The sequence below is a fragment of the Chiloscyllium plagiosum genome, chromosome 16, assembly GCF_004010195.1.
Source record: "Chiloscyllium plagiosum isolate BGI_BamShark_2017 chromosome 16, ASM401019v2, whole genome shotgun sequence".
In the NCBI taxonomy this organism is placed as follows: domain Eukaryota; kingdom Metazoa; phylum Chordata; class Chondrichthyes; order Orectolobiformes; family Hemiscylliidae; genus Chiloscyllium; species Chiloscyllium plagiosum.
The window spans coordinates 53,556,504-53,580,512 of record NC_057725.1 but is presented as its reverse complement, the minus strand read 5'-3'; the positions used below and the strand labels follow the sequence as shown (position 1 = coordinate 53,580,512).

General features: G+C 40.1%; 1 protein-coding gene across 5 annotated transcripts in view; it reads right to left on the bottom strand.

Moving 5' to 3' along the window:
- Positions 1-24,009, bottom strand: part of LOC122557922 (von Willebrand factor C and EGF domain-containing protein-like) — a 326,824-nt gene that overhangs the window by 136,849 nt on the left and 165,966 nt on the right. For all 5 annotated transcript variants that reach the window (XM_043706141.1, XM_043706142.1, XM_043706143.1 and 2 more), the window contains exon 8: positions 19,381-19,503. In XM_043706141.1, coding sequence (XP_043562076.1) covers positions 19,381-19,503 — 123 coding nt within the window. The remainder of the gene's footprint in view (positions 1-19,380; positions 19,504-24,009) is intronic.

Genomic DNA, 24,009 nt, shown 5'->3' with positions numbered 1-24,009 from the left:
GCCAGGTATACCTCTAACCAGCAGAAAGATTTCTTCCTGATTTCCATTGGTTTCAGTTTTTCTACTGCTCCTTGATGCCATACTTAGTTGATTCCTTTGTCATGTCAAGGACAGTCCCTCAAATGCTCATCTCTTTTGTTTAGCTCTTTTGTCCATGTTTGGAACCAGGTAGTAATGAGATCAAGAGATGAGTGGACCCCGTAGAACCCAACTGAGCCTCAGTGAGTCAGTGATCATTACCTGCTCTGGAATATACATGCATTGTTTCTCTATTCTTTTGATGTCATCCCTGCCCTGAAACCCCACATGGGTATTGATTCATCTTCCTTTTCCCTTCTGTCTTCTGTGAATTGACTCATGCCCCTGTTGTGCCTTTCCCACACTCATGATCCACTTCTCTCTTTTCCTACCCTTGGTACAACACTTTGTTGCGGGCTCCAGTGTAAACATGCTGAACGGAAATTCACAGACTTGTCATCTACTGCCAGGTCCACTGGCTCGAACTGTGATACCATAACTTTCTCAGGCCTGGTGCTAATGCTTTTCCTGCTGTTTCATTTTTCTTGTTTAATTTAGCTTACATTTTATTGAATGAACTGAACCAAACATGTTTCGTAACAAGCTAAACTATATTAAGTGTTTATTGTGAAGAGAATTATTTTCAGAAATAAACAGTTTGCAGACACTACTGGACAGTCCAACACAGTATGAGGGGCCAGGAAACATCTTGCAAGGGGCTTTAGCTAAACAATCTGATGACTCATTTTTACAAGAAATAAACAATCTCATTCTTCACTGAACAACAAAACAAAGTATTTGTAAACAATGTTTACCACTATACTTTATTGCAGATGAATCAGAACTGAGTCAAAGATGATAGGTCAGCAATATTTACTTCATGGATTAATATAAAAAGCAATTGTTTTGAAGATAATCCTCAGCAAGTGATAAGATGACTGGGTGAATGCACTACACAATCTTAAAAGAACTCTGCACAGTTATGAAGTAGTCTGACAATTCTGACAGGGAATTGAAGGCATTGTTGCTGGTACATCAACCTCCATAACAGTTATAAACTCAAAGGGAGCACCTCATCTTGACAGTAAGAATTTTACAGCATCCATAAATGCTATGAAGCGTTTCAAAAAATTTTCAAAGTCACAAGCGTGCTGGATAAAGCGGACAGGGAGAAACTTTGTTCATAAGAGAAAAAAGAACAAGGGGCATAGACTTAAAGTGATATGCAAACAAAGCAAGGGTGAGGTCAGAAAAAAATGCTTTGCTCACACAGCAAGTAGTTAGAGTGTCCTTAAACTGAGTGCAGTGGAATGCAAATGTGGCAGAGCAAGGTTCAGTTGAGGCATTCAAGAGCACGTTGGATGATTTTCTGGATAAAAATGATGTGCAGGAATATAGGAAAAAGGCAGGAGATTGGCACACGGGGGTGCTAGAACAATTCTATGAGTTCGTGATATACACAGCATGGAATGCAACCATTTCAGATCATACATTCTGCCTTCAACTTTTATATGCTGCCTTGCTAGTTTGATTTATTAAATCTCATTGTGTTCTTATTTCCTTCACTTTGTGTTCAGTTGGCATCTGCTTGAGACATATCTTTTGTCTCTCAGCCTGTCCCTTGCACCGTGGGGGGGACCTTGTGTGATTTAACTCCCTTCTTCCACCAGATCAACAGTTTCCATCTGTTCTTCTTATTACTCTTCCCCTTTCACATACTCTATACTTATTGCATTTCTAAGTTCCCCAAAGTTCTGCTAAAAGCCAATCGACCTGAAACCTCTATTGCTCTCTCCACAGATGCTGCCTGATGTTAGGAAATCCTACTTCACGCAGTGAGTAGTTTGGATTGGGAATGTACTGCTTTGAGAATATGGGGAAGCAGGACCAATCGAAGCATTCAAGAGGGACCTGGATTACTATCTGAAAAGGAAGAATGGGCAGGGGTCCAGTTGAAAGGCAGGTGAGCAGCACTGGGAGAATTGTTTCTTCGAAGAAGACTTGGCGCACACATAACAAACCAAATGGTTTCTTTCTGTCCTGTAACCTCTGAGATCCTTCTTATTAACGTTAGAAATCAATTTGTTTAAGTCAAGTAAGTTAGTCAACCCATTGGTATGAGCAAGTGTAAAGTGGTCATTTTTTTTTTAATAGTATGACAAGACAAGCCAAAGAAATTGAATTAAATAATTTTGATCATAAGTTTTGCTCTACAGATAGTCATACAACAGAGAAACAGACCCTTTGGTTCAGCTGGTCCGTGCCGACCAGACATCCCAATCTGACCTAGTCCCATTTGCTAGCAGTTGGCCTATATCCTTCTCAACCCTTCTGATTCCTATAACTATCCAGATGTTGTAATTTGTACCCACCTCCACCACTTTTTCTGGCAGCTTGTTCTATACATGCACCACCCTCCTTGAAAAAGTTACCCCTGTCAAAGTCCCTTTTAAACCTTTCCCCTTTCACCATAAACCTATGCCCTCTAGTTTTACACACCCCTAGCCTGGGAAAAAGACCTTGGATATTCACTCTATCCATGCCCCTCATGATTTTATAAACTTCTATAAGGCCACCCCTCAGCCTCCGATGTTCCAGGGAAAATAGCCCCAGCCTATTCAGCCTCTCCCTAGAGCTCATACCCTCCAATCTCGGCAACATCCTTGTAAATCTTTTCTGCACCCTTTCAAGTTTAATATCATCCTTCCCATAGCAGGAAGACCAGAATTCTATGCAGTATTCTAAATGTGGCATCACCAATGTCCTGTACAGTCACAACATGACTCCCAACTCCCACAGTCAATGTCCTGAACAATTAAGGTAAGTGTGCCAAATGCTTTCATCACCAGGAGAAAGTGAGGAATACAGATGCTGGAGATCGGATTAGAGAGTGTGTTGCTAGGAAAGCACAGCAGGTCAGACATCATCCAAGGAGCAGGAGAATCAATGTTTCGGGCATAGGCCCTTCATCAGGAATGAGGCTTGTGGGCCAGAGATTAATGGGATGGGGTGGGGCTAGGGGGAAGGTAGTTGCGAATAAGATCGGTAGATGAAGGTGTGTGTGGCAGCGATAGGTCGGAGAGGAGGCTTGATGGTTGGGTGGGAAGGAATGAAGATGAACAGGTAGGATCGGTCAAGGGGGTGGTGCCGAGTTGGAGGCTTGGGACAGGGATAAGAGTGGAGGGGGGAAATGAGGAAACTAGTGATATCCATATTGATCCCATGTGGTTACAGGGTCCTAAGGCAGAAGATAAGGCATTATTCCTCCAGGCTTTGGGTGGTTAGGGTATGGCAATGGAGGAGGCCCAGGATTTGAATGCCCTTGGTGGAGTGGGAGGGGGAGTTAAAGTGTTCAACCACGGGGCGGTGGGGTTAGTGGGTGCAGGTGTCCCAGAGATGTTCTCTGAAACAATCCGCAAGTTGGCAGCCTGTTTCCCTGATGTAGAGAAGATCGCATCGGGTGCAATGGTTTCTGTAGATAATGTGCGTATAAGTACAAGTAAATTTCTGTCAGATGCGGTAAGGTCCTTTGGGGTTCGTGGCTGAAGAGCTTCAGAGCAGAAGAGATGACCTGGGGGGTGCAATGAGAGAGTGACTCACTGAGATCCTTGTAGAGAGACGAGGAGAACTTCTTTAGGGTGGGCATCCTTGGAAGAAGCTTCACAGTAATGTTTACAATCAAGTAGGAGAAAGTGAGGACTGCAGATGCTGGAGATCAGAATCGAGAGTGAGTTGCTAGAAAAGCACAGCAGCTCAGGCAGCATCCAAGGAGCAGGAGAATCGATGTTTCGGGCATATGTCCTTCATCAGAAATGAGGCTTGTGGGCCAGGGGTGGCTGAGAGATAAATAGGAGGGGGAGGCGTGGTTGGGGGAGGGGGGGGGGGGGGCGAAAGATAGCTGCTGGGAATATTATAGTTAGATGAAGGTGCGGATGGAAGTGACAGGTCAGACGGAAGAGTGGAGCAGATAGGTGAGAAGGAAGGAAGGTGTACACCATTGTGCAAGGTTTGGAGCTCAGGTTGAGGTTTAGGGTGTAGGTTTGCTCACTGAGCTGTAGGTTTGATATCCAGACGTTTCATTACCTGGGTAGGTAACATCATCAGTGGCGACCTCCAAGTGAAGCGAAGCTGTTGTCTCCTGCTTTCTATTTATATCTTTGTCCTGGATGGGGTTCCTGGGGTTTGTGGTGATGTCATTTCCTGTTTGTTTTCTGAGGGGTTGATAGATGGCATCTAGATCTGTGTGTTTGTTTATGGCGTTGTGGTTGGAGTGCCAGGCCTCTAGGAATTCTCTGGCATGTCTTTGCTTAGCCTGTCCCAGGATAGATGTGTTGTCCCAGTCGAAATGGTGTTTTTTTTTTCCTCCGTGTGTAGGGCTACGAGGGAGAGAGGGTAATGTCTTTTTGTGGCTAGCTGGTGTTCATGTATCCTGGTGGCTAACTTTCTTCCTGTTTGTCCTACGTAGTGTTTCTGGCAGTCCTTGGCAGCATGCATGTGTATTAGCTCTAAATAGTCACCTTCTAGAATTATGGGCAGGACACAAGCACTCATATTTGTCTAAGGCTACTACAATTATAACGTCAGCCAAGTTACATATGTGAAAACAGCTAAAGTCGGCATTGTCTTACATGACATTAGAGAGAGGCACTGATGGTGGTTTATGAAGATGATAAACCTTGTGAAGATGATACCTTCATGGTAACCTCAGCTGTTGTGTGAAGTGAATCCATGCTGTTGGCATTAATCTGTATCACAAACCAGCCACCGAGCCAACTGAACTAACTGACCTGCAATACTATAATGTATCAGCGAGGATGATGTAAGTACTATTTAATTTAAAGTCCAAGGAGATCTGCTGTAGTTCAGTCCAATTATAAAGTGGTTTCATTTGTTGGGTCCCAACACCCGCGTTATAGCAGACTTCCACTGTAGTTCCAGTCTGAAATGTCTAATCACTGGTGACCTGAAGTGACTTGCGATGACCCAAACATTTCCAACAGAAAGTCACCACACTTTGCTCGGTATCCTTAGGCAAAGAAAATCAGACACAAATACCTGAGCCCATCCCAAAGTTAGTATTTTTTGATAGATGTCCCCTTAGAATCTTTTTCTATTAATGGAAAAGTTAACTGTACAAAGTGGCTAATTACAGACAAGTGTAAATACATAGAGACATTTTTGGCTTTTTAGAACCCGTACCTGAGGTCAAATTAGAGACAAGTCACCTCCGCCACTTCACAGATCAAAGACAAAAGGTGTGACTTCAGAGTAAGAGACAACCATAATCGATTTCCCTTTGATGTCAGGAAAGAATAGGTTTGCAGATGATTAAATGTACAAGCCTGACAGACAGGGACTCAGACAGGACTTCACTGAGTGTTAACCCATCAGGGGAAAACAAGTTTAGCAATAAAATGTGCAGTTCAGTCTGCAGAGGGAAGAATTTGCAATGACAATGACAATTTCTGACCACAATCATTTCTTCTCGAGTTGTGAAGGTTACTCCAAAGGAAACGGCTGAAAAACACACAAAAATGTCACTGTATTAAATTAAATCTGGTTGCCTGTTTTCAATTGTGGCTTGTATAACCACTGGGACTCAGTTGGTTTACTCAGGCCTGGATCAGAGGTTGTAGGTTCAAGTCCCAATCCAGGTCTTCAGCTCCACAAACTAAACTGAAAATACTCTGCTTTTCTCTCTCCACAAATATTGGCTGACTGATCTGATGAACATTTCCAATATTTGCTCATTTTTAGCCTTATTCACAATATTTTGATTTTGAAATTGGGCTGACACTTCTGTACAGTACCGAAGGAATGCAGCGCTGTCAGACAAAAAGACATTGGTCTGAAGCCCTGTCTGCCCTCTCAGGTAGATGTAAAAGATCCCTTGGCACTGTTTTGAAGAAGGACAAGTGTAATTATTCCTCAGTCGCCTAGCTAATATTAGAACAGCAAGTGAATTAAAACAATCATATAAATGTCACCCCTAGGTGGCGCAAAGAGCACACATGCACTGAGAGATCAAGTGAAATTCTACCTTCAGACAGCAAGCCAAGACTTTAACATTCAAATGCATGTCAGCATCCGCAGTATTTGGTGGCTGTATTAATTTGAAACGGTCTCTGTTTGAAATGAGTAAGGCTGCGGGACAGAGATCATTTAATTGCTGGTTCAGTTCCATTGACAGACATATGGTGGCTCTCTGAGAAGTGTCGTTGGCTTCAAGCTTTTAAACTTACAACTTTTATTTCTTAGCTATTCTTGGCTGCTATTTTCTTCAATAGTTGTTTCTTCACAATTGGTTTCTTCACTTTCTCCTGACTTTCCTTCATAGGGATTTTGAAGGAGCCAGAGGTACCTGACCATTTGCCTGCAGCAAGAAGCTTTACTCCACCTTCCTCCTGATCTGGAACCTGAGCTTCTCCACATCAACACCGCTGTCTATCAAAAGGTTTTAATCAGTGCGGCTAGGGTCATCCCATTATAATCACAGATATCCACTGCCTAGATGTAAGCTGCAAACATCAAGAGTCACCAGCCACTAGATGGTTGCCAGCTGTTCGTAGCACGCACTTTGAGATGTAATTGCCTGGAAAGGCACAGTAGTAGGTCTGGCAGCCATGAAAGGTGCTACACAAATGCAGGTGTGTTGAGCTCTCACTGCGCACGTGCTAAATTCCACGCTCAAATTCTTCTGATGCCCACAGACTGCTTAAAAGAAAGTGGCTTACTGATGAAGCTTTTGTGAAATGATTCTAGTTTTATTATTTATTTTCACTTCTGTTTAAGTATTCTGCTGCCTCTTCACTTCTGCACATGATCTTGCCGGTAAATAAATCTGCTGCAGTGGTTTAAGCTTGAATTCAGTGGATATCAGTGTCCATCTTCAGAAGAAAGTACATGGAATTCCATGTACTATGACCAGGTGCTAACTCGGCTGCACTGGGAACCTTTAGGCTGACTATCAACATGAGTATAGGCTGAAAAACCCCAGATTGTAACACCGAGTACAAAAACTGTGAACATGAGTGAGAGTCAGAGCCTGATTTACGATTGAGGAGTACTTGGCACTCAATTTGGAACAGAAATTGCAAACTCCAGTCAGCCTAATGATCGGGTCAACCATGTAAATCTGTTGATGAGTGTCTGAATGGACACGTTGCATTGCCACACAATGAGAGATGGCGGAGGAGACAAATCCGAAAGATGCTGATCTGAAAAACATCCACACTGTGAGAAACAAGCTTTGGAGCTAGACGCTGGCATTTCCTGGGCTGAGATTTGCTGAGTACCCATTCGGTTATGAAAGAAAAAACAAACTTGACTAGGCCTCAATCCAATATCAGTGCGAACTCAAAACACATGTAACTCGGCTCCTTGGCTTCAAAGCAATGAAAGGAAAACATGAAAAATAACCATCAGAATGAAAACTGACAAACTAATATAAATTTCTCCAGTGTGGAAAATAACAGACTCATGTCAACTCCCTGAACAAAAAAAAGTAGAAAACCCAACTGAGATGGAGCCAGAATGCAAAAAGATCAACCCACTAGCCCTCAGTGTGTAAAGGTCCTCCCAGGGACAGATCCTTCAGTTACTTTCCTTCTGGAATTACAGCAATTGCAAAACTGCATGTGAAGACTGAACTGCATGTGGACCAATTGCTATTGAAGTCTCCCCAGGGAAAGGCATGGGTATACAAATATACCACATGGAATTACTAATAGCTAATGTCAAAGTGGAATTGTTTTGCAGTGGATTTGGCAAATTGTCTTTGTAAGAGGATTGCTGGCCAAAAGCCAGACTGTATGCTTTCCCCCCTCTTTACTGGCCACAGAAAGCAAAACAGATGTTTTGAAGTGATCTACATTACATTTGGTATTTCATGGCACATGCTTGAACCCACTAACTCACACTGATGTGTAAGAAGATAGTTTTCCATGTTGTTAGATCCCAAGTTTTGTTTCCTTCCTCACCTGAAGTTCCAAGGAGAAAAACTCGTGCATGTCTGAGAAGTGATTGATGGGTCGAATAGGCTTGCTTCTGTGACAATGACTCTGTGGCACAAGGAAGGTCAGATCCCTTTACCAAGAATTCCTCATTTAGAAGCCAAGATGGTGTATCTCAGCAGGGTACTTAAGTATAGAAGGCATCACGTCTAAGCTTGATCCTGCGTTTACAAGATTGCCAAACTTCCAGAAATGCCTTAGAGCTTCTGCAATTGAGGATTACTTTCCTGGACCTTTCTGAGAGCAACCAGGGAGAAAAGGTATCATGGCATTAGGAAAGAATTGTGACTCATTATCAGTTTATTTCAATAGTTTTTTTTCTCCGATAGTTATAAACAAAAATGGAGATGAGAGATTGTGGGAGGGCATATGCAAAGCTGCTAAACCAAGCATGAAGAATAATCAAATCAGATTAAAAGAAGAGCTTTTTAGTTTCCCAAGTGATGTGTTCCAAGGTGGAAGATTACAGATGTTAATATAGCAGGTAGTCTAGCAGGCAATTGGGATTAACTGATTATCCCTACATAGTCACTGAATTTAAGAGGGAACAAGAGGAACCGGTTGGCTAAAGGAACTATCAGACTGCATAGGAAATAAACTCTACCTACAAAGGAAGCTGCCTTTGATTCTAGCTGCCTTGTGTCCAAATGGCGTTGGCAACAGGGGAATGTCAGTTAAAGATAAAGATTGGAAACCAAGAGTTCTTTTCAGATGTAGGATTGTGATTGGAGTTACTTTTGAGAAAAATGTTTGAAACCACATGCAGAGTGTCAGAATATGACTTTCCACTGACATTTTATGACACTGAAATTAGCAATCAAAGGCCAAAATGAAGTGTCTGTGGGAGCACAGGTTATGTATTTACCAAGAGACAAGCAAGGTACGGCCTTGGCACTGTTATTTCCCGTAAGAAGCAAGGTGTATTCTGGGAGTTTTACAGAAGATCAACAAGTGAACACTAAGAAATGCTTGGATTCACTAATAAAATTGATGGACAAAATTGATAAGAACATCCTAATTAAATGCCTATGAGGCATGGTCAGACTTCAGTAAATGTAGAAAACAGGATGGATTTTCTATCTAAGAATACATAATGCAATTTAACAGACTATATGCGAAATTGAAAATGTTCTACTTGGATTCTCCTAATTTAGTGCCTGCCTTTAAATTGTTGGACTGTATTAAGGTGTCAAACACTGATATTTACTCAGAGCACTTGGGGGCTTAAACTATCAGAAAAAACTGCGTTTTCAGAACTGATGTAAGGAGTCTTTAAAAATGATTCCTGGGAAAACATTTATTCCCAGCAGCTTTCATGGCTCAATTGGGACAGGCAGCAAAATGCAAAGGATGGAGGATTTAATGGTGGGGGCAATGAAACCTTCCAAACCAATATGTACAGAAATTTGTGACTGAAGGGTATGAAGATAGAAATACATCTAATGTCTAGAATAGTTGTCAGAAATTGGGGAAATGTAATTGAAGAATAAATCCAAGAAAAGTGTATGCTTAAATCATGTTTATATGCAATTCAAAATATCATTATTCAATAAATTGTCTGAAATGGAATGACAGGTGTTTTGAAATTACACACAACACGCTATATTCAGAAGGAGAAGGTGATGATACTGATTAGGCGGAAGAAATTGTACTACTTATAAGAAACTTCAGCCCAATAATGAATATTTTAGTCACAGACTCATTCAATTGCAGTCTATTGAACAGTGGATGCATGTCCACATTGCATGGGTTAGATTAGTTAAAATGTTACAGATCCTTTCAATGATAAAGACCCAAGTACTATCAAGGAATTGGAGAGTTCTGCTTGTTTCACGTTTGGGTTTTACTAGAAAGAGATGTAATGGATACTAGGACAGTAAGTAAATTTAAGGAGGAGTTATACAGATTTTTAATGGGCAATGGGTTGAAGGGTTATGGGGACAAGGCAGAAGAAATGGGGGTGAGGAGCACATCAGCCCCCCGAATGGCAGAACAAACTTGATGGGCCAAATGGCCTAATTCTGCTCCTACATCTTACAAACTTATGAAATCTGTGGTAAATCAGTTTATCAGCACTAAAACTGTGTCATGTGAAGTACCCTTATGGTTGAAAAGTCTGTCAAGAAAAAAACTCAAATAAATCTGAATGTGAAAAATGAAAAGGCAATTGTTTTGGGGAACTCAGTTGATTTACAATGTACACACTCTGGTTACTATTGTATTCCTTTAACAAGACCCAACATTTCTAATCATATTACTAACAAAAGTTTTATAAACACCTGTCTCCTGATATTAAAAGGGAAAAAGGCTAATCATCTTAAAACTATATCAGCAGTTTGCCCATCCATCTTCTCACAGGATCAAAATCTTACTAAAGGAGGCAGGAGGAAGGGACCAAAGACGTAGATGAGATCAGCGTGTTTCTGTGGTGCAGTGGTAATGTCCCTATCTCTGAGCCAGGAGGTTTGGGCTCATCCCACCTGCTCCAGAGGTGTGCAATTACATCTGCTGAACAGGTTATTTAGAAAATAATCTGGAGATGAGATTAATGAAAAATGTAATCTGTAAAAAATGGATATACAAGTAGACACCATCACAGCCTGTATGGGGTTTTAACAAGACAAGGTGACAAGTTTGCATCAATTCAATTGATGGGTCAAAAATAAGGAAAAAAACATTTTCATCTTACAGTCTGTAGACAACCTGTTTTATTCAGGCTAGAATAAAATATAGTTAACGACAATAAAAACAAAGTGGAAAAGGTAATGGAGAAACAGATCAGGACTAGATCAGGGACAGTGGCTAAATCCAAAACTTACAATGGTGGAGAATTTGCCAATGAATTTAGGGATGTGTGTGAAAATATGAAAATTGTGGTAATGAACACAGCAGTAGAAAGCTCAAATTGTAACAGACCGTTTGAAGGAAATGACATGGTAATAGATGAGATGCTTCATAAAATCCAAGTTGACCAATCAAGTTGTCAACTAACATCTGCCATGCCATCATGGTGCATGCAAAGATTTCACTGCAAATGGTTAGGGACAACAGTGATATTAATTGGTTTTTGGAAGAAATTCAAAAATTCCTTTTGTAATGAGGGATCATATGCCAGCTTGAGAATAAACTACAATTCGTTCCACAATTCCTGAGCACTTGAAAGTCCTTCATGTAGAGAAAAGGACATTCATTAATGCTAAGGTTTCACAGAAAACTCAGCATGCCTTATGATAACGTGAAAGGCTATCAAAAGTAAATTTTAATCGAGGGCCATTACATGTTACAAAAGCAGAGGCAGGAAGAGTAGAAAATTCTGGGTAAGGTTATAGGTACTGATGTAAGTCAATAAGTTTACAACACCAAAAATTGTTAGGGTACTTCTCAAGGTTAACTGGTACAGATTATACCCTTAGAGAATCTGAACAAGTCACAGAAAGTAATGAGACACCATATACTTTGCATAAACAAATATTGGACAATTACAACAATGAAAGTATGATTATGGGTTGCATAAATATGTGCAAAGTGATAGAGAGATGTAGGAAAAGGCTATTTGGCTTAAAGCAAAAACCAAAAGTTGGCACCAGTGTAACATATATGCCAGAAGGGGCCGGTGAATCAAGGAATGCCCTGGCAGGTAGTCCGAAGCAGCAGCATGAGCAGGCAGAATAGATTGAGCCTTTGTGGTCATTGAGAGGCCAGCACAGCTAAGCATTTAAGAAGGACTGTAATGTTGAACTTTTAACTTTATTTCTTTTTTTCTATTTTGGATCTTAGATTTTGTACTTATGTATCTTTGTACCTAAAATAGCTCTGGGAATGACGGTTTTGTACACTTTTCACTCTCCTCCTTTATCCCTGAAATTGAACACAGGTGATAATAAAACTTAATTCTAATATACTGAAAGCATGGAAAGCACTGACACATGCAAGATGAGGAATGTCATTCATGGATTGGCAAAATAATCCAATATGGAAGCAAGAAGAAGCAGCAGAAGTAGTGAAAGTGGTGTAGAAGTGAGCATAGCCCAAGGAAAAAAACTTGTTAAAAGAAGCCGGAGTACATGAGGGTGGATCTCACAATTAGTCCAGAAGAGATAGAACAGTGAGTAAAGGTCATAGTTTGACATGAGCAATGTTATGAAGATGTGGGTGTACCTTTAAGAGAGTGAAGGACTTGGCAAGTACACAGAGTGCTGGAAAATTTACAAAATAATATTTTGATTAAAAATAAACAGCACTCACTGAGTGGCCTGGAGACAACAAATTCAAATTCGGCCAATCAGTTTCAATTATACTCCCCCAAAAAAATCACTTTCCAATCAAGAATGAACTGAGTATATTGACAATTTTACAAGCCAATGACACAATCTAATGCTCTGGAGTATAAGACCAGGGAAAATTGAACAGTTGAGAGGAGATCTGCCACATTCTAGCATGTAAGAGATTGCTTGGAAAAATATCTCTCTTTAAAGTCCCTTTTCAATCAGTAACCTGTAATGTAGAAATTCCCATCAAGGAGAAAAGATGACACAGGAAGATACAAAGACAAGATCCTACAGCTGCCTGGGTTTGAGATAAGTGTTGTTTTATAAGTCTTAATTAGGAGTTTTATCAGACTAGTATTAAAGAAGGAGAGCTAAAAAAAAAAGGTTAGAGAAAGAAATTATGAATAGTGGTTAGTTAATTATTCTCTGTAATACTTTAAGAAATAAAGTTGTTAATTTTTACTTTAAATAGTCTTTGGCCACTCGAATTTTTACAGATTACTGCACAGGATAAATCTTTTCTGTGTTGCTGATTTTAAGTTAAGCAGGAGGGTTTACACTGTGTCGTAACAGTAAATACTAGGAACAGGTAAGGAAAAACCAAAAAAAGTCCTTATCATTGTATAGCTTTGTGCCTGCAACAAATTAGTAAACAATTTGATTATGGACACCAAACAAAGAATTGGATAGGTGAAAACAATGTGGTGTATACATTGAGGTACCAGATAGGGCACAGCCAGTCTTATCATATTGATGGGTAGGTGCAGAAAAACTACAGAAAAGCTAAAACAAAACCAACCTGGGATTTGAAAAAGGACCTTCAAAATCAAGATTTTAACAGCGGATCTTCTTACCAACTTTGTCCACTTTGGCAGTGCTTCACATACCAATATTTACATGGCTACTCAAAAATGGCAGAGTTCATCATGTTCTTTGAAGGGAAAAATTAATAAATGTCACCATTGGCCTGGGAAGCCATTAGAATAAAATGGGAAGTTAAAATGTACCTTAGCTGCTGAAATATTTGCTCTGGTAAAATCTATTGATGCAGGGATGTATTTATCCAATATTCCAAAGGAAACGATACACAAGCGCAATTTGAAGTAGGTTTGCACACACAATGTTTTGTGTATAATCGTTCTTTAAGAGTCAATGTACGTTCAGCAAAGGGTGTCTCTGATAATAGGTTGAAGATTGACTTTACTCACTGAAAGGAAATTATAAAAAGAAAATAGATTTCCGAAATAAAGTAGGTTCATGCAAGTCATCAGTTGTCAGATGGTTCCAGAAAAAATAAGAGGTGTTTCCTGTATGATGCTATGGGAGATCCTTGATGACGAATGCCTCATTTCATGTGACATTACAAGAATATAAAAAGGAATCCTTTTTTTGTTTGGCTTGCTGCATGATTAAACATACCCTTTTTTTTGTAAAGAAAGAAGGGAGATAATGGTAGCATTACAAGGTAAGATCTAGAATATGAAATAAATTATTTTGTCTAATTTTCACCAGTTTTGTTTGTAAGTCTTCAGAAGCTTTATCTGAAGAGAAGAAAAAGTGAATCTGTTATCTGTTAATAAGCTAGGTAGGTAAGTAGGTATTTGGGGTTAATAGATTAGTTCAGTGACTGGGGAGCATACTAAACGGAGCTACTGGTGGGCCAAATGAGCTGTAATGCTGAGAAGTTAATAAATTCTATCCACATAGAAAGATGTCTTGGCTTCTGTCTCAATGACTGACTTTGACCTTGATTGACTCTAGGAAAGGGAAACCCATCTTCCCAAATCTAAATTCTAAATAACTTTCCCTTTTCCAGGCTAAGAGCATGACTTCCACTGTGGCATCACAATTTCTTGCCCAGTTGAATTCACCTACATAACAGAAAGACTGACACCTTCATGGCTGTTTGGATCACCTATTCAATGAGCCACAAAAAGACATTTTTCATCATTAGTCTTCATGAATGATGATCTGGTCTACATTTACTGACCATTAAAGGGCTGACTCAAATTAAGTTATGTTATTAGAGGAATGCAAAATGCTTCTTTTCTTAAGAATCAGTTTTGAGGTCCATTATTAAGAGATTGTTAAATCAATCTTGGTTCACTCATTCCACTGGTAAAAACAATTGTCGGGGATGTGGTCATACTCAAAGCACACACTGTTGGAGGGGAGTGGCAAAAGGGCACGACTATTAGCTATTGTCATCTCACAGACCTGCAATATAACCCTCCAAAAAGTATACACTCGTCAACTTACGATCGCTTTGTGCATTGAAGTTGCAGAGTGCATGACTTTATATTCTAAAAGGTATATAAGTTTGAGAATCCTTTGCATGTTTTTAATTCTTTGATCAGAGTTTAGTATGAAAAAGTTACTTCAGATAATGTCCAAGCAATTGGTGTTTCAAATTGTTTGATCTTTAGATAAATGGAAATAAATTCTAAGTTACTATTACTGCTCCTAATAATAATCATATACCTGCCTGTTTGAACAGTGGAATTCAAGTGTGGGAAACCATTGACTGCTCAGAGAATAACTTTCTCTACTTTTTAAAAAAAATATTAAAAACACACTGGTTCACATCAAAACATCATATGGGCTTCAGATTCCTCGAGAAGATTTATGGCTTAGGGTGTGCATGAGGTTGTTAACTTTCTCGCTGAGCTGGTCTTATATGGGCTTGTAATAGATTGGTATTTAAACCACTATTATTCCTGAGTATTACTCCTGGGTGGTTTCTTGCGAAAAATGGATGTAGCTGAGATAAGTGCCTGATTTCTGACATGTTGGCAAACTCCTCCAGTTTGTCAGGGCTGACAGGGAGTAGATAAAATTCTGACAAAGACTTACAATAAGCAGCATTCAGGAGTAAGGAAGATCCATTTCTTGGATGGAATTTTATACATATGGTAGGGGCTCTGACAATGTGCACCAAAGCCAGGGGTGACCCCACAGCAACTGTTTGCAGACACTGCCACATTTTAATAATTAGCTACTGTCAGAGCCAATCAGTGAATGAGCAGCTCAGCAGTCTCTATTAGGATTACACCTGGAAGAGAAAACCACGGAAGGACACTGTCTTTCAATCCAGCTAAGTGGGTTCTGTTTGGCAGTGAAGCTGCAAGGACAGCAGTAGGTGCATAGAACAGGAGGGAACTCTTATCTAAAATGCCCACAGTTACAACAGGGGTCCTTAATTGGCCACGTTAGGTTTTCAGTTGGATTCTGGGAAGGGCAGTTGTCCATCAGCTACTCTGTCACTGCAAACACCCTCACCTTTCATTGTTTTTAGATCGGATGCCCCAGTCTACCATTAGAGGGCTGGTACAATCCAACCCCAATTCTCCAACAGGAAATAAGAGACCTCCTCAGTATCCAACATTGGATATACTTTCCAATAACTAGCACTCAATAAGAGAATGAGTTAATCTCCAGTATCCAGCATTGTGAAGGGAGAGTATGAAATACCCTTGCAGTATCTATATAGAAGGCAAAGGAAGTGGAGAATGAGATCCACTGCAGAGGCCCACGGACTGGGGTGGTGTGGGGCATGGGGGGTTGGGGAATGTGGAGGTTAGCAGACTTCAGGATTATTGAGTTAATTCCCAATATCCAACACTCAGTGGAGGAGTGAGATCCATCTTCGGTCTCCAATATTGGTGTTGGGTCCATGAGATACATTCATAGCATCCGAAACTTCAGAGTTGAGGAAGGGGTGATGGGAATGAAATACACTCCAGTATTTAGCACCAGGATATTGGCAGAGGTGGGGGACTACTGAGGTATGTTTTCAGAATCCAACACCGTGTATGGATTGAGATGTGTTTCTGGTATCCAATACTGGTTGGTTGGTCAGGGGTAGTGGTTGTTCTGGGATTTATTCCCAGTTCTCAATACTTAGCAATTAAACTGAAAGAAAATTCCAACTGATGAATGTAATAGGAAAGATATAGAAAATGTGCTTTCCATGGATAGAGGCCAAGTATTTTCACATACGTTCTGAATAAAGTTTAAAGTCAAAATAAAAGCCAAATATATGAAATCAATAAGAGAAACACCAGTCAAAGTAAGCCATAATGAAACTGTCAAATAAATTGACCTCTTCCTTCAGTTTTTTTTCAGCTTGTCAATATGGCCAGTTTCACTGAAAGCTTTGTAGGGTTTCATGGAACCAGCAGAGGAACTGATGGGTCACAGTCAGTCAGAACCTCTGTTTCAAATTACTCCACACTGACAAATCAACATTGACAGTCTGCCCATTACCCAACTCCGCTGGGATTTACTGAGCAAATTTTAATTCTGGAAGGAATGCCACAGTGTGTCCTCTCTTTATTACTTAAAGCTGAAATATATTAAAGCTGAACATCACAGTATCTGCAGTTTTTACTGGGGTGGAATTTTGACCACAGTTGGAGAATGGAAAGAGATGTTATTGTTTGTCAGTGCTGTTTGGGTTCAGCTTGTCTAAGCAGCTACCAGAGTCTGTAGATTGAGTCACAGTGATATTTGGTTTGACGTGTTTTTGTCTGGGACTTTTTAGCTTGCTCCTTCCTCTGCTGGCACAGGAAAATGAGAAGGTCTGACCAAGGTTTTTCAGAAACACTGGACTTCACTCCCTAACCTGACATAGAGTTGCTCAGCACAGAAACTGATCCCTTCGTCCAACCAGTCCATGCCGAACATAATCCTAAATTAAACTAGCCCCACCTGCCTGATCTTGGCCCACATCCCTCCAAACCTTTCCTATTCTTGTACTTATCCTAATGGTAAGCATGTCGTAAAAAAATCTATCTGCTTCGCTCATGCCCTTTAGGGAATACATGATCTGGTTTACATTCTAAACCCACAGCAATGTGGTTGACTCTGAACTGCCCTTTGGAAAATTATGGATTGGCAATAAATGCTGGCCCAGCCAGCAACACCCACGGTGCATGAATAAATAAAGTAAGCTGTTAGCGTTTACACCAATAAATATTTAAATGTTTACATTTTAGAGAAACACAAATTGACTGCACGAGACTGCTATCTCCACACACTTGGCTCCTTTTCTCAGCATTTCTGATATTGCCGAAGCTACAGCAAATCGAGATAACAACAGTATGATTCTGTTACTTGTACAGAAAATGAAAACTTGAGTTACAAGATAATAGTCATTAATTCAAGAAGGGAATTCAGAAGAAACAAGCCAGTGATTAGAGTTTGGAGCTTGTTATCACACAAAATAATTAAATATTATTGGCAATGGATTATTTTAAGGAGAAACTAGATAAACACATAAGACTTATGCTGATGGGGTTAAGATGAATTAGATTAGGAGATTTTTATGAAGTATAAACACTGATGAAACTTAAAAACACAAGTACCAGTTTCCACACCTTGACAGAAAAGAGGGGCAGCTGGTCTTTCTAAATATTGACTATGAGTGTCCAAGAGTCTGATAAACCTGGAAGACCTATTGTGCTATGAAGAGACAAACAATGTTTTTGTGTCATCACGCCAAGCAGTATGCTGGTGAGAATGGATTCCCTGTGTGAAGAGATTAAACATCTAGAGATACAAAGGTCAAGGAGTCATTGTGGTGTAAAATTATGTCCCAATACATGTGTGAATCATAAGAAGAGACAAACAATGTTTTTGTGTCATCACGCCAAGCAGTATGCTGGTGAGAATGGATTCCCTGTGTGAAGAGATTAAACATCTGGAGATACAAAGGTCAAGGAGTCATCAGAGGGTGTCTTCCCACCAGAAGACTTTTCGAAGGAAACTAGAAGACTTGGCCTGATGTGGCCTATCATTGAAAAGCCAGGAGGAATTTGGAACTGTACTACAAGGTTACATATCCACAGAGAAAGAGAGGTATGATGTGTAAACATGACATGGGGATTTCAGCTGTGTTAATGAGTTGATGTAGAAACTATCTTTTCTATAGATGGAAGTATTACTTGCCTAGGTAATGTTTAGCCCATCTTGTTTGTTAAAATAAATGTTTTAAAACCTGACATTTTGGCGCTAGGAAATTAATTTCACTTCTTAAAAATTATTTGTCTCTCTGGGGATTGTAATACCTTGTCAGACCAAGTGACCTATTTTGCAGCATATATTCTATGATTCCACGTGAAGCTGGAATAGATAAGCTGTTGTAATTCCAAACAGAACTTTAACCAACAAAATCTGCAAGATTCTAAGCTAGAGAGAATAGTTTACCATCTACAACCATCCCAGAATGATTATTCAAAAAAAAAGTCTAACTATTTCAGTAGGCAATTTATGCCAAGGACGACAAAACCATTCTCCCATTTAGCATTTAAAGCCCAACAAAGATCACCTTCAGCAGGTACACTGTAACCTTTATGGAAACACACTCTTCTCCTACAACCTGTCAATGTGATGAGTAACTCACCCTTCCTTCCCAGCTGGAAAATCTCTGATACTCAACCATTTTAAATGTACATGTTAAGTTAACGTTTTACCCTCCAGCTGAAGCTAGTCAAATATTTCAACATCATTTAAAACTTTATGACGTTGGTCTCTTCAATATCGACAAGAGCTCTCACATTTTCTGTAGTAAACAACAGAATTGGTGTCTCTCTCTCTCTTGTGCACGCGCATCACACACACACTCTCTCTCTCGCGCTCTCTAATTCTTTTAGACTGACACTGAGAGGTTCAGTGATGCTTTGGAAATACTGCAATACACCAACATTTTAATGGTTTCATACAAACCCTTCCTCTTGCAAAAGCCAAGAAAGCAATTGTTACACAGGGATTGGGCATATTACTTTGGCTTGCCATTAGCCAATAAATGGAACAGGTATCCCGACTGGGTAAACTTAGTTCTAAGTAATTAAGTGATGAATGGGCATTCAGCTGAATACCATTGGTATTGTATCCTGGCAACAGTCTGTGCCTTTTTCAAGGCAGGCAAAACTTATGTAAACATTTTGTTTAAATAGTCAATGTAATAACATAACAAGAATTATCGGAGGATTACAAGGTGAAGTATTTATGAAAATTTAAACTCCTGTCCCAAAGTTCAGGAATAACCACAACAAAATTTGAAATGAAGAGATGTTTCCTACCTGTGCAGGAAAGACCATTGCTGTGGAGGTAGAAACCAGGCTGACAGGAACACTGAAAGCTGCCCACCACATTCTGACACCTTTGCTGGCAAGGAGACCTGTTCCCTGCGCATTCATCAACATCTGCAATGTAACAGCACATCAGGATCAGACCAGAGAGGGACAATTTAACTTCCACCAACCTGTACAAATCTCAGTGGTTTTATTTTGAAGAAAGAAAGCATCATGAATCAAAACTGAAGCACTTAAACATGGCAGGTCTGGGTGAAGTAATGAAATTAATAACAATCATTATAATAATTAATGAATAATAATAGGTTCTTTGAAGACATATCTGGATCCATCATCCTACAAATCAGCATTTCATCTCTGCACTATATGAAAGTAGGCAATGGTCTGATGTTTCTGGGCACATTGGGTGAGGTGAGACAGTTGGCAAAATATGGGGAGGAAAAGAATCGGGAAGGGTGCCCAATGTTTTATCACTTTGTTGGCAGCATGGCACGGTGGTGGCAAGGTTGGCAAATTTGTTGTCTGCTGGGAGAACAATTGAACTAATTAAGTAGCCAATTAAAAGCCACTCTGTTGTGGACAGGCTTCATGACGCTGCAGCAACTTTGTGGTGATGTCACAGAGCTGCTTCTCACTGGGAATAAATAGTACCGTGTGGGCGGAGTTCAGGACGGAGAGAGGAACAAGTGCAGAGAAGCATGTGGACTACATCAACTACCAGTAGGTGATAACGTTCATGGAATTGCCTCAACAATGTAATAGGCTAATTGCAGCCGGGTAATACCATGTCTGATACTCTGAATACCATTTAACATTTCACCTTAATACATAAAAATCAGCATTATAACGAAGTCCATACCTGAAGACAGTTTGTAACCTTGTTTTCTCTTCCAGCAATCTGTCTTGAACCAAAATCCATGGATGTGAGGCATCAAACCTCACCACAAAATAATGTCCTGCCTTTGTGAAATGTTTTTCCGTAGTGGCATGGTAAGAACACCCAAGGAGTATAGCAGCATTCCGGTATGTTACAAAGGAGCCAGATGCTCTGTGACCCACACATAGGAGCGCCCAGCAGCAATAGCCACTCCTGAAGCAATGGAGCTACTGGTGGATCACAAATCTCAACTCCCTTCCCCCATACACCAGGGTCTGATCGCCCTGTCTCCTACAACCTTCCTGAAAGTTCATCAAGGATGCACAGCCATTGAGGTACCATCGCTCAGGAGCTGCAGCATCAGCAGTAAGCAGACCATCCATTCTGGAGGGTTGGAGGCATCTTTTATTGAAAAACAACCTCTGTGGCAGCCAGTAAATTGGTTGTTGGCACCTAAAAGCATTAAAGCTAACCTCTCTCTGCACCTTCTCTGTAGCAAAAACACTGCATTCTGTCCTATTACCCTGATGTACTTATGCATGGTGTGATCTGCCTGTATAACACACAAGACAATACTTTTCACTGCACTGTGGCACATGTGACAATTATAAATTAAATCAAAAAGTCTTCCTGGGTCCTGCTTTTGGGCTTTGCAATGGAAATGCTTTATCAAGAAACGTCAACTGAACCTGAACATCTGTATGCATGGAGCCTTTCATTAGAAAGATGGAACCTTCGGTAGTACAGCGCTCTTACAGCACTGCACTGGAGTCAGCTTTGATTTTGTGTTCCAAGCCTACAAAGTGGGACTTGACCCACAGACTTTGGATTTTGAGATGGAAGTGCCACAACCAACAGCTTTGAACGACATCGGGAAATCTTCATACAATTGTCTCCAACAATCACCAGTTTAAAATCACCTGAAATTCTGTTGGACTCCTGTTATGACAGCAAATTGGTTGAGAATTGCAGCCAGAAAGCTGAATTCAGAGTTTGAATTGTGAAACGAGAACACAGGTGTGTACCTGAATCATTTTCTGGAAGCTGTCAACAGTTTCCCACTGAAATCCACTGTCAGCAAAGCCAGATCAAGGAGTAGAGGAGTGAAACACCTTCCAACCTGGAGGTGTTGAATTCAGAGTAAAGCAAAACTATTATAGATACAAACTCCTCATTGATATTTCTGAGGAGCGAAGGGTAATGAAGGAAAAGGGCACTAAATACACAGCATTGAATATCCTTATCGACAAGGTTTCCATTTTGTCGCAAGAATTTCTTAATTAAGAACAGCTTTTATTTGAATGTTAACCTTAGGATCTGCTTGAACTGCAAAGTTCTCAAAACTCAAATGCATAAATTTACTGCGTCTTAGCTTCAATTAGATAGTTAGAGGCCTATTAACTTGTGCTCTCCATCTAATCCCAGATCTTTGCTTAATCTTTCCTCTCTTTCCCCATCTTTTACTTGGTTCTAGACTTCTCCATTAACGTCTTGTTTTGACGTATAGTCACCAACCTGAAATTTTCTCTCTTTTGCTGTCCACAGATGCTACCTAAACCATTGAACATTTCTTGCATTCTCAGGTTTAATTACAGATTTCCCGCAACCATGGTATTTTCCTTGTAAATCATTAACATAGCAAGATTGTTCACAGCAGAGGTGAATGACAGCTGGGAATTCAGGTGAGGATCCATATTCCTGGATCCTTGACCAAAAACACAGAGTTGAATCCTTGTGTTCCTGCCATTTCAGGCACATTCCCTAAGAGCTTCATTTCAATGGGAAATTATACAGAAATAGCCATTAGGTGAAGCCATACACAATTCTTCCATTTTCTTACAAGATTACTATCTGTGTTCACATTGGATGGTTAGTTCAGGTCAGGCCCATTCTGTGTTTAAACTGCAGCATGTTCTCAGTGTCATTCTTTGTTTTTGAGAGCTTTATTTCTGACTGCAGAATGGTTGTGTTTAGGAATTTATCCTGCCCAGAATTTGATGACTGTAAATGTTTTACTTATTTTTTTTCCAAGATGAAGGAGGAGTTGAAAGAAGGGATATGATGCAGAATCACTGAGGCTGAGGCAGGCCTTGTCCATGCAAGTGCCAGAGGATTAATTGGCTTCATACTCTCCAAATGATCAAGGAGGCTGCAAAGAATTGGTTCAGTCAACATTATTCATGAACCATGTGCGCTCCAACTGAACTGTAGAGTAAAGAGTTAACTATACCTTCACTAAGATCAATTCGACGGTGCCAGTGTTGGACTATGATGGACAAAGTTAAAAAACACACAACACCTGGTTATAGTCCAACAGGTTTATTTGGAATCACTAACTTTCAAAGTGCCACTCCTTCATCAGGTAGTAAGACACAGAGGCTGATAGCCAAGTTTGGTACTATGGGGATGGCCTCAACTGGGACCTTGGGTTCTTGTCATACTTCAGGTGACCCCACTATATTATACACACACACACACACACCCAGATGCATACACTCTCACAGAGATTCACACCCCCACACACACACCCACAAGCACACACTCACTTGGTCTCCCCTGCACGCGGGCGCGCGCACGCACAGACACATATATACACACACACACATACAAGTTTGTGAGTGAATTTGTACTTGCAGAATTACATTTTATTTTGCTCAAAAACTGCATTAATCCATGTAAGATTCTGTAACTCCCACTTTAGAAATAGAATCAGTCAGACCTAACATTGGGACACAGACAGACTTTAACTTCACACCTTCAATGCTTTATCTGAGCTGAGAAGATAGCTATTGTTAAAAGCTATCTTGAGAATGTAACTTTAAAAATGTTCTGGGATTTACATATGAAGGAAACCAAACTAACACGGTCATTCTAAAAGATGAAAGACGTAAGCTAAATTTGTTTAATATTTCATTCCCTGACACTGCAATCCTGTTGCTATAAAGTCTGTGTCTTAGGATTCAGCTCCATAACCACCTGATGAAGAAGCAGTGCTTTGGAAGCTCGTGCTCCCAAATAAACCTGTTGGACTTTTTTTTAAACTTTGTTCACTAAGATCGGAAATGATCGGTTGCAAATCAAAGTGCATCTGAAACAGAGCCTGGACTTGCACCGGTTCAACAGAATGTTCTTTTGTTATCATGCTGTGTAAATAGCTATATCTAATAATGATTTGGAGATGCTGGTGTTGGACTGGGGTGTACAAAGTTAAAAATCACACAACACCAGGTTATAGTCCAACAGGTTTAATTGGAAGCACACTAGCTTTCGGAGCGACGCTCCTTCATCAGGTGGTTGTGGAGGACACAATTGTAAGACACAGAATTTATAGCAAAAACTTACAGTGTAATGTGACTGAAATTACACATTTAAAAATATCTTGATTGTTTGTTGAGTCTCTCATCTGTTCGAATATCATGATAGTGTCACTTCCTACATATGTAAATCACAAAACCTTTTTTTAAAAGTTACATTCTCAGGTTAACTGTAACAATTGGTCATGATTCGGAGATGCCGGTGTTGGACTGGGGTGAATTTTTTTGTACTTGCAGAGTTACATTGCACTTTGCTCAAAAACTGCATACATTCATGTAGAACTCTGAGCTCAAAAACTGCATGAATTTATGTAACACTCTGTTATCTCACTTTTTAGATTAGAATCAATCTAAACATCAGGTCATAGACAGAGAACACAGGGGGCTAACACCTTCAACATATTGTCGAGCTAACACCATTGTTAA